The sequence below is a fragment of the Plasmodium fragile genome, assembly GCF_000956335.1.
Source record: "Plasmodium fragile strain nilgiri unplaced genomic scaffold supercont1.56, whole genome shotgun sequence".
In the NCBI taxonomy this organism is placed as follows: Eukaryota; Apicomplexa; class Aconoidasida; order Haemosporida; family Plasmodiidae; genus Plasmodium; species Plasmodium fragile.
The window spans coordinates 16,205-27,166 of NW_012192636.1; the positions used below are offsets into that span (position 1 = coordinate 16,205).

Sequence of the window (10,962 nt, forward strand, 5' to 3'; positions counted from 1 at the left end):
AAAAAAAAAAAAAAAAACGGACTGCTTGCATTTTCCTCTGTGCCTGATTGATGGTTAATTTCGTCGGCACAGGGATTATGTTTGGGCAATCACACTTAGGTGGGAGGGGCAAAGTGCGCCACAGCTTGGTCGGTTTTGCCTCTGCGCATCCCGAGTGCAACAATATTGTGAGGTGTAAACACGGCAACATTGCACGCTCAGAAAAATTTTACCTGAACTGCGCAGGTAAAAGTTGCCTTCATTTTTTTTTTTTTTTTTTTCCCCTTTTTTATGTTAACCCAATTTCTACATAAGGCACTTTGCCATTTTTTTGTGCATCCGTCAAGGAGGGATGATCTGGTGATGGCTCATCCTGAACGGTCGTTTTCCCGATTGAGCACCTCGCGTTGTAATGTTGAATGGCCTTATGTAAATTTTGTGGGGCGGCCCTTTTTTTTTTTTTTTTTTTTTTTTATTTTCCCTTTTCTCTTTTCTCATTGCTCATTCCTCATTGCTGAGTGGAGGAGGCCCTGGCCCACCATTTCAGGCGTTTAAAAAGGTCGGTTGTTTGCAAATTTGGTTGACTTCTTCCATGTCGCCACCGTGGCTACCTCCGCGATGAAGCTGCGCAAGCACGGGGGGTCGCTGGACGAGGAAAAGCTGTTCGAAAATGTAAGCAAGGATGACTCGGGTATGATAAAAAAGTTCACACTGGGCGTGTGCGCCATGGAAAGCAAAGTGGAGAGCGCACCCATGGAATGTATTTTAAAAAGGCTAGCCAAAAGTGGAGATTTCAACATAATAAAATTTAAGGAAGACATGATTTTAAATCACGACATTGACACATGGCCCATAGTAGATTGTCTGATAGCTTTTTATTCCACAGGGTTCCCTTTGAAAAAAGCTATCGAGTATGTAAAAAAGTACAAACCAATAACTTTAAACAATTTAAGCAGGCAATTAATATTAAGATCCAGGTTACAAATATATGAAGAATTAAAAAAATGGAAAGTACCTCATGCGAATTATGTGGTGGTCGATCACGATGCAGTGAAAAGAGGAGAACATGCATTTGAAGAATACTACGACTATATCGTATACAATAACATTAGATTGAATAAACCTTTTATTGAAAAACCGATCAATGCAGATAATCATAACAACTGGATCTACTACCCCAAGAACACTGGGGGGGGATGTAAAAAACTCTTTCGTAAGATTAAAGACAGGAGCAGTGAGTACTGTCCTGATGTACATAAGGTTAGAAATAACGGCACGTATATATATGAAGAGTTCCTTTCAACCTTTGGTACAGATGTAAAAGTGTATACAGTTGGGCAAATGTTTGCTCATGCAGAAGCTAGGAAATCTCCTGCCCTTGATGGAAAGGTTTGTAGAACATCTGATGGGAAGGAAGTTAGGTACGCGGTTATTCTGTCTGAAGCAGAAAAACTTATTGCATATCGTATTGTTGAAGCATTTCAGCAAACCGTTTGTGGGTTCGATATTCTAAGGACAACCATGGGACCATTCGTTTGTGATGTGAACGGATGGTCATTTGTAAAAGGAAATATAAAATATTATAACGATTGTGCACATATACTGAGAGCAATGTTTCTGGCCAAATTGGAGGAAAAATATAATATCATCCCTAGGGACCTCGCAGATAACTGGTATAATATAGAAAATGAAGAAGAGGTGTTAAGAAAAACTTTCATACAACCCGATGACCTCCATTGTTCGCATCATGAAGAGTTATGTTCTGTTATTATTGTTATGCGCCATGGTGATAGGAAGCCAAAACAAAAAATGAAATTTCTCACCGATCGTCCTCTTCTGCTGGATTACTTCAATTGTGAAGAAAACCTCTACAACGTTATAGAAAATAAAATGGCTCCTGAAGATCAGCAAAAGGCTATCCACACCCATCTCAACCAAGCCAATACCAACAACCTACCTGTTAGCTCCATTCCCTCCGATCGGGTCGATTCCTCCATGTTCCAATACGACGCCGCAGCAAAAGCACCCTCTACCATCAGTAAAATATCTTTCATTTCGCAGAAGAGTGGTGAGGTGGTCAGCGCCTCGGGTGTGGAAGCAGAACCACCTGCCGGGGGGGACACGAACGATGTTGCAAGTGGTGCAAATTCTACGAATGCCCTGCCCCCAGATGAGGAGGAGCGCCGAGACAACCTCTATAAGGAGTACACCAAGAAGGAAATCAAATTCAAGTCGCCGGAGGAACTCCAGGACCTCTTCCTGCGGAACAACATTATCCTGGGCGACATCGAGAAGGAGTACAAGGCGCTCAAGGCCGAGGCCGAGGCCAGGAGGAGCGAGCTGCCGGTGGGGGAGGAAAGCGAGGACGCCGCTAAACGGGAGGTGGACACCGATAAACGTGACGTAGACACCGCTAAACGGGAGGTGGACACCGCTAAACGTGACGTAGACACCGCTAAACGTAACGCTGGCGCAGACGCGCGCCCCCACGCCGCCATGACCCAGGAAGAGCTGGAGGCGAAACTCAGCGAATGCCAAATCACAATAGAAAACCACAAGACTCTTCAAAAGGTGCTGGAAAGGGGAGATGGGTTCACAGGAATAAACAGAAAAATACAGCTCAAGCCAGTAGAGTTTGTAGTTATAAATGATAAAATTGTGGTGACCAAAATATTAACAGTGGCCAAATGGGGAGGAGAGCTAACAAGGATGGGGAGGAGACAATCTGAAAACTTAGGAAAAAGATTCAGAGCAACACTCTACCCCGGAGATTCAGATGGTCTCTTACGATTACACTCAACCTTTAGGCACGACTTCAAAATATTTACTTCAGACGAAGGGAGGTGCCAAATAACATCTGCAGCTTTTACAAAAGGCTTTTTAGACCTAGATGGAGAACTCACCCCAATTCTAGTGGCCATGGTGATTAGGAATTCCAAAGCTCATAGTCTACTAGATGATAACAGACCCAGCCTAAATAGAACCCAGTGTAAACAGTACATAGACAATCTGCTGAATGAAGATAAACATATTGATGAGGACCTGTTGAAAAAACTTACATCTGGTAAACATGCAAGAGGGTTAAGAGAATCATTAAGAAAAATTTCTAACTTTTTTCAACTCATGGAAAAAATTAGAAAAACGATATATGATTTTTTAAAAGGATTAAATCAGGAAGTACAAAAATGGTTAAATCTTTTTCCATATGATGAGTATGCTCTGTATGTAATTGACATTCTACACGAAATACAAGTCAGGTGGAAATCACTAACCAAAATGTGGTTCAAAAAAAATAAAAACAATTATGACACTTCAAAAATACCTGACATTGTAGACAATATCAGATTTGATCTGATTCATCATCACTCTTATCTTGGTTGTGGATTAGACAAGGCTTTCGAAATTTATAATCAAATAGAACCGCTAGCCAATTTTATTTCACAAGCAGAATATGGAATAACTCCTGAAGAAAAGGTAAAAATCGGAGTTAACATTGTTGGAAAGCTCCTTCGCAAATTAATACATGATGTTACCTTCTACAGAGATGAAGAGGTCAGGAATAAAAGAAATAACAAGGGGTATTTTGATTTAAAAAATGCTCTTAACATTTCCTATATCAACTCGTTTAATCCAGCGAAGAATGATAAGACCGGCATGGCAACAAGTGAAAAGAACACACAACAACAGGTTCTGGAAAATGCTAAAGTAGATGCACAACACGCAAATTGGCTAGACAAGGAAATACAAAAAGACACACCCAAATTGTTTAGCATGTGTAAGTATGACTCCAGACAAATGTTTATTGACAACCGTGTGCACAAGGCGGGGGAGGCACTCGGCGCCGCGCCGGTAGTGACGGTAGCGACGGACCCGACCATCGCTACGCACCCGTGTGCTACCAAGACCGGGGCGCCAGCGTGCAATCAGTCCACCCCCAGTTCGGTAGAAGGGAATGCAACGAACGCGCCGCTCTCCTGCGTCACCGCCTCCAGTGGCAGGCCTGCCCTCAGCGAAGCCCAGGTGAAAAAGTCCATTTACAAAGAACTCAACCGAAAGGGTGGAAAAGCTGGGAGGGATGCGCAAGCTGGAGGTTCCCCTGGGGGGGCAACTTCACCCGAAGTGGGGGCAAGCCCAACAGGTGCCGACTCGACAATCGCTGCAAACTCCACAACCGCTACCCAGTCGCACGGGCAGGACAAGGGAAGCGGTGACCTCCCTGACCGCTCCAAGCGCAGCAATGGGGAGAAGCCAAAGGAAGGTGACGCCCCGACGCCGGACAAGAGACCCACGAAAGGTGCCTCGGGGGAAGCACCGGGTGATCCACACGCCGGTTCGACCCAAAACGGGGGAGGCACTCTTGGTACCACGGTTATCACTAACATGCGCAATGTCGTCGTAGGTATGGTTGGAGGCGCCGCTGATATCCCGTGTGACACCCCCCCTGGTGTAACGCCAAAGGAGAAGAATCCCTTCAAAGCAGCGGGGGGAGGCGTCACGTACAATATCAACGCGAAGGATCTGTACGCTCCAAAACTGATCAACAAGAAGGAGGCCCTGGTGATAAACTCATCGGATCTGTGGGCCCACCAAAATAAGTACAGAAAGGAAAACAATGAAAAACAAAAAATGAAAAAAATAAAAAATGCCAAGGAGAGTGAATTTAATTTAAAGAGAGAAGATAATATGGAAGTTGCTAGTGATTATAGGGGGCTAGATAAAAAGAGGAGTACCTGGATGAAAGGTACAGGAGGCATTAGTGGAAGTGGTAGCGACACGACTGCGAAGGAGTTACGTGGAAGGGTAACCAGCACGTTGGATGTACAAAAGAGTGAAGAGGAAAGAGGAAGGAATGGCACATGTCTGAGTGGCACATGTCTGGGTGACACAACGTATAATGCTACATCTCGCAGTGGCCATGAATGCACACAAAAGGGGGACAAAGAAGGAATAGCAAACCACCATGTCTGTAACAATGCTGCGCAGAGCAAGGTAGAGGAAAGAACTGATCCAGAGTACCAAACGGAGGAGACAGATGGTCAGGTGGATAACGAAAAGGACGACGACGACGAATGTGATAAGCAGAAGAAGGAGAAGCAGGAAGAAGAAGTAGAAGCAGAGGATGATGAAGGAGAGGAAGAACAAGACCACGATGATGACGAAGATATAATTAGACTTAAAGAAACAGATGCAAGGAGGTTAGGAATCCGATCTCCTTGGAGAATGGTTAGGTCTAGATACTACGTCACATCAGCTTCGCATATGCTATCCCTTTTAAATATTCTCATCCATTCAAAGAATATTGACACATCTACTGGCCAAAATATAATCGACAATGATTCCATTAAGAGTGTAGGAAATGTAACAGACCTGCATTATTTATCGCATTTAGTTTTTAGAGTCTGGGAAAGGAAACAGCTAAAACGAAATGATAGCAACAGATTCAGAATCGAAATTTTGTTCAGCTCGGGTGCGAAAGATGGGTTCGGCCAAAATTATGAATTGCTCGAGAAAGACGCCAAGGCGCAGCAGCAAAAGTATGAAAGACATTTTAGCAAGTACGTGGATGATAGTAAGAGAGGCGCCGGAGGGGAAGTCAACCCGTCCAGTCAGGTAAGCCGTGCAAACTCGGCTGTCAGCAAGGGGGAGAAGAAGCCGTCCGGGGAAATCCCTCCCGTACAAACGCCCCCCGCAGAAGCGATACACGCAGAAGCGATACATGCAGAAGCGATACACGCAGAAGCGATACATGCAGAAGCGATACACGCAGAAGCGATACATGCAGAAGCGACACACGCAGAAGCGATACATGCAGAAGCGACACACGCAAAAACGATACACGGAAAAACGCCCCCTCTGGAGAAACCTAACCCAGCCAGCAACCATCACGGCGCATCCGCTTCAGACAAAGTGGAGTCAAACAACTCCCTCTCACAAGCAATACCCCAGGGGAAAGAAGACAAAGACAAGGTGAGCGCGGGAAACGCATTCCGATGCGCCGACAGCGTAGAAGGCAAACCGGCCGCTTTAGGTGCATGCAAACCGAGTTTTCATTTCGACGTCATGAGCACAGAAAGGAAAGGGTACAGTGGCATGGATAGTGAAAAGGGCCCCATGAGCAGGAGCGACTCTGCGCTTGGAATTGGTACCCCTCATAGAAAAGACACATCCCCCAGGAAAAACGGTGTGCGCAGGAATGGCCTTTGGAGCCAATTCTCCTCCAGCGCAGCAAACCTGTTCAGAAGAGCAGAGGAAGGAGCAGGAGGAGGAGATGAAGATGAAGACGCAAAATTTCATCAGACGGTCTACAAAAGAGATATGTCATTTCAGTTTGGAGGAGTACACGAAAAGCTAAGTTCAATCAACAAAAACACAACCAGGACAGGAAGCTACTTGGTCAGATCCATCAGCTCCAATTTAAGGAAAAAAAAATACAAACAAACAGATGGCCTAAATGTAGAATATGAAAAAAAAAAAAAAGAAGACATCACAAAGGAAAATTTATTAACATATGAACATGATTGTACCATTGACATAAGCACGCAAGAACCAAATCACAAATTACATCGAAGCGTTTCTTGCGTCAGTGATAGATCCTTCTATGTGAACCCAAGGCAAATCGACTTGGAAGGCGAAACTAATTCAAGTAAAAATTTGAATGGAAGAAGAAATAACTTTCTTGAAAATGAAGCAGGAAGGAATGCTTTTCAACACACCCTTCAACACAAAATTGAACGCCCCTTCCAACACAAAGTTGAAAGACCCTTCCAAAACAAAAGTGAACACCCCTTCGAGAAGAACAGTGAACATGATCCAAAGGACAAGAAAAAAACGAATGTCTTTTCCCACGTGTTTCAACATTTTAATGAAAATAAAAAAAACTCCACGTCAAATTTGAAATTTTTTTACAAAACATATATGCCTGATTACGAGAAAATTATTGAAAATGATAAAAAGGCAGAAACCTTCGACGTCCCTCCCTACTGTGAGTTGGCTCCCCTCATTGTGCTCACGAAAAATTGCCAGCTGTCCACCTTCGAGAATATACTCACACAGATTCTGAACAAGTACTCCAAGGGAGGGAAGGCCAAGGACAAGGGGTTCAAGGCGGGGCCCAAGCAAGCCTAACAAGGCCCAGCGCAGTGGAGCGCAGCGGAGCGGCAGAGAAGCGGCATGCACGCACAACCGCAGTCTACTTCTCCTTCTCCTTATTCACGTGATGTAATTTTATTTCGCGATAGTGTGTAACGTATCGCCTGTTTTGTTTGTGTCCACATTTGTACCGACGGTCCGACCGTCACTGCGTCTTTTGCAACACGAAAAAAAAAAAAAAAAAAAACAAGAACATACAAAAAAAAACACGCATTTTAACCCATCCCAGTGGGTTAATGCGAACGGGGGGCTACTACCCCATTTGGTTCATCTTGCTCTGCAGGGAGGCCAGATACTCCTCATTCTCTTGCGCGTGCACTGCCTTGGCAATGCCCACCTGTTGCGAGGGGGGAAAAAAGCGTGAAAAAAGATAAAAGAAGTTACAACGGTATAGGAACGCAGAAAGGAAGGACGCGGCGGTGAGGTCCACCAATGGGACACCATTTTCAACCCATCCGTGCTTCTCCTGTCGCCCCATCAAACGCGCTTGCCACTTACGTAGGAGCTCTTTTGTCCATCTCCGCGCCTATAAACGGTGTAGTAGTATCGCATAAAGGCCGCATTGCCCAAAATGTATGCGTGGCCATATTCAGGCGAAACCTCGATTTCCATGAACGCCGGCTTGCACATGTCCGACTTCCGGACGATGTACTGGGGTGGCGTCAGCGTGAACGGCATGTTGTTCTGCGGGGTGGGGGGAGAAAGAACGACATGTGTTCAACAGCGAGCGTTTGCAAAGTTTCGTGTGTATGAACGCGTACAGTGCTGCAAGCACGTGTAAACTGCTTAAATGTTGTTCGTCCTCCTCGAATTACAATGACGTAGGTCAGGATGGGGTAACTCGCCACTACTTCGTCTATATTGCTGTCGTCACATTTCTGCGGGGGGTGCGGTACGAACGTGTTTTTTGTTTTTTTTTTTACAGCTAGCCATTTTGCGCATTGGCCCTGTTTGTTGTGTGCGTTTTTTTTTTTTTTTTTTGTTTTTGCAGCTAGCCATTTGTATGTCCTGTTCAGGCGATTTTTCCAAACGTACCTTCGGTGGGACAATCTTGAAGAAGTAGTCGATCTCCGATTTAGGGACACTGTTGTAGGAGGTCCCAGAATCGAAGATGAGGTAGTTTTTGTTTTTCTTTAATTTGATGTCGTCCTTGCTTCGACGGTGGGCTCTGCTGAGGTGTCTTCTCCGCTTATGTCGCCTGCGCCATCGGCGGTGTGCCCCTTTATGATGCATGTCCGTGTGAGCATCATGCAGGTTGACTTGGGCGCCATGTCCTTCTTCCTCATTTTTGCTCTCCCCATTTTGGCCCTCCCCAGAGAGGTTTTCCCCCGACGGGTCTTCCTCCTCTGAGTCGACTTCTGCGCCTTCCTCACCGTGGCGCCAAACACTCGACATATCCATCAAGTCAGTTTTCGTTTTCAAGTATTTCCTCGAAAAGGAATTTTTTCCCCCTTTCCATGTTTTTGTGTCTTTCTTTTTCATGTCGTAAACAATGGAACCAGAGTCACAACAAAATTTCTGGTGATCAATGTACAGACCATCAAATTGTATCTCCCAGTAGTATTCTCTCACCACTGGAAACATATAAATGTCTCCTTCGAAAAAGCGTTTGTCCACTCCTCCGAAAATTAAAGCTGAGTGTTTATTGTCTTTTCCGATATATATGGAGAACTCATTATGACTGAATTTATAATTGTTCATTAGGTTTTCGTAGATGGTTGTTTTTCCTGTGGATAGCATTGCTGGGAATGCCAACCCGACTATGCCTTCGAAGTTTATTCTCTCAAAGACGTTTGATTTTGCTTCGCTCCTCTTCTCGCGCTTTACGAGTCCGAAGGGTTGGTTGAATACCTGGAAGGGCCCTATGCGGAAGTTTTCCACGCCGATCACGCCTTGGATTATTCCCGTGCCGAACTGCGCACATGAGCGGGGGGGAAAGAAGCAGGTGAAATTATAGCAGCGTCGTTTCGTAACAACGCCATTGCATAGCCACGCCATTTCGTAACAACGCCGTGGCGTAACCACGTGCGTGCGTCCATCTGTACGCATCGCGGACGGCCCACCATGATGTCCAGATTCGTCAGCGGCTTGAAGTAGCGGAAGCTCTTCGACAATTTGTAGTTGTAGCGGTGCACCTTCAGGCAAGTGTCATCCTTGCACTTGGTGCTCACGACCCAGATGTTCCTTTGTGGGGGAAGAAGAAGTGATAGGGGGGGGGTGCATACACACATGGGCATATTGTTTTCGCTGGCTAGTCAAATGGTGAAGTGACGCATCACACCATTCACCTGCTTCTTCCCACCCCTCTCCAAACTTACGTGCTCCCGGTGTCAAATATGGGTCGGATCGTTTGCGGCGGGGTTCCTATTTGGATGTACCCGACGTATTGGCTCTGCGGGGAAGGGGCCAACGTACAGAAAAGTGGTTAATGGGTGAATATGAGTAGACAACTCAGTTGAGCAGGTCTGGCCAATCGGGCACTCCATAACTCAGAAGCTAAATACTCACATCCTGCAACTGCTCTAGGGGTAGGGTCACTTTGTCGATAGAGGAAAAATTCTCCTTCTGTTTAAACGCGTTGCTCAAACTGCTCCACGGTCCCTGGTTCTTCCCCCCCGAGCCATCCATAAAGTGCCTGAGGTAATCTAGCTGTCCAGAAGAACCATTACTCATGTGACAGTCTGAAGTGACGCAATTTGAGGACTCATCGGGGTGTTTGTGTTCCACCCCGTAATGGGTGCCTTTCTTATGATGGTAAATCTGATTGTCCATCGCCACGTTGAGAGGGGAATCTGCTTCCTGCTTCTCCTCCCCGTTGGCTTCGTCTTGCCCTTCAAAAAAACTGTACGATTTTTTTTTTTTTAATTGCTGGTCAGGTAAATCAGGTAAATTTTGTACAAGCTCTGATTTTATGTTCCCAATTTTTTCTTGCAGATATTTTCGCTTGCTGGGAATGGCCACCATGGGGATTATGTTCTTCGGATGGGGAAGAGGGAAAAAAAAAAAAAAAAAAAAAAATGGAAAAAGGGGGGGAGGAGCTCATTTATAAGCGTTGTCACGGTTGACACTATCTCCTTTGAGGTAATATCACGCGCACTGTGTGGCCCCTCCTGGACCGGTACCCGCTCCGGTGGTTACCTCAGACTCCCCCTTCTCATGGATGCACACGGAACAAATGTCGCACAGGTCACACGTCGGCAAGTCCCAGTGCGTTTCTTCTTCCCATCTTAGGTCAGTTACGAATCTGGGAGAGGCACTAGGGCGTACGCAGCTGCCTTGTCTAAACAGGAAAAGATGAACTACGAAAAGCAGGGATGCCTTTGGGTGAATTAACAAGATCGAGAGGAGCTTGTTCCCCACTTTGTGGAAACGGTGGGGGGACATCTTTGCATCTGGAACGGGGCAGAAGTGAACGCACTGCGATGCGAGTGCGTGTGGGGAGTAACATCAAAGGGGCTATGCACCCTCATAAGGAGCACATGGATATTCACACAGTATCACACATGTATTAAAGATTTAACGAGGTTGCCTCTTGGCATCCTTAAAAGGGAGAACAGAATCCTTAACAGGTAGAAGCAAACTTAACAAGGGACACCCTTAAAAGGAAGCAGCAACCTTGACAGGAAAAGACATCTGCTCTGCAAAAAAAAAAAATGACTCATAAAAACACCCGTTGGTTGCTCCTTAGTTTTTGTGTCCCACGAAAAAAAAAAAAAAAAAAAAAAAAAAAAAATAAAAGCGAAGCAAAGTTACACAGATGGTGAACAATGCCGCGTGTAAAGCTGTGCTTCTTCGGGGGGTAGGGTTAATCAACTGAAGGAGCGAAAGACGCGC

General features: G+C 45.5%; 2 protein-coding genes across 2 annotated transcripts; one reads left to right on the plus strand and one right to left on the minus strand.

Moving 5' to 3' along the window:
• Positions 1–597: 597 nt before the first annotated feature.
• AK88_04193 (uncharacterized protein) lies at positions 598–7,104 on the plus strand (the record flags this gene model as incomplete). The annotated part of the gene is made up of 1 exon (XM_012481803.1): positions 598–7,104. One exon carries the CDS (start codon positions 598–600, stop codon positions 7,102–7,104), a length of 6,507 nt encoding a protein of 2,168 aa, XP_012337226.1.
• A 277-nt stretch (positions 7,105–7,381) lies between these two features.
• AK88_04194 (uncharacterized protein) lies at positions 7,382–10,512 on the minus strand (the record flags this gene model as incomplete). Its single annotated transcript, XM_012481804.1, has 8 exons — positions 7,382–7,465; positions 7,627–7,812; positions 7,944–8,006; positions 8,164–9,042; positions 9,192–9,312; positions 9,447–9,520; positions 9,637–10,104; positions 10,267–10,512. 8 exons carry the CDS (start codon positions 10,510–10,512, stop codon positions 7,382–7,384), a joined length of 2,121 nt encoding a protein of 706 aa, XP_012337227.1.
• Positions 10,513–10,962: the final 450 nt, after the last annotated feature.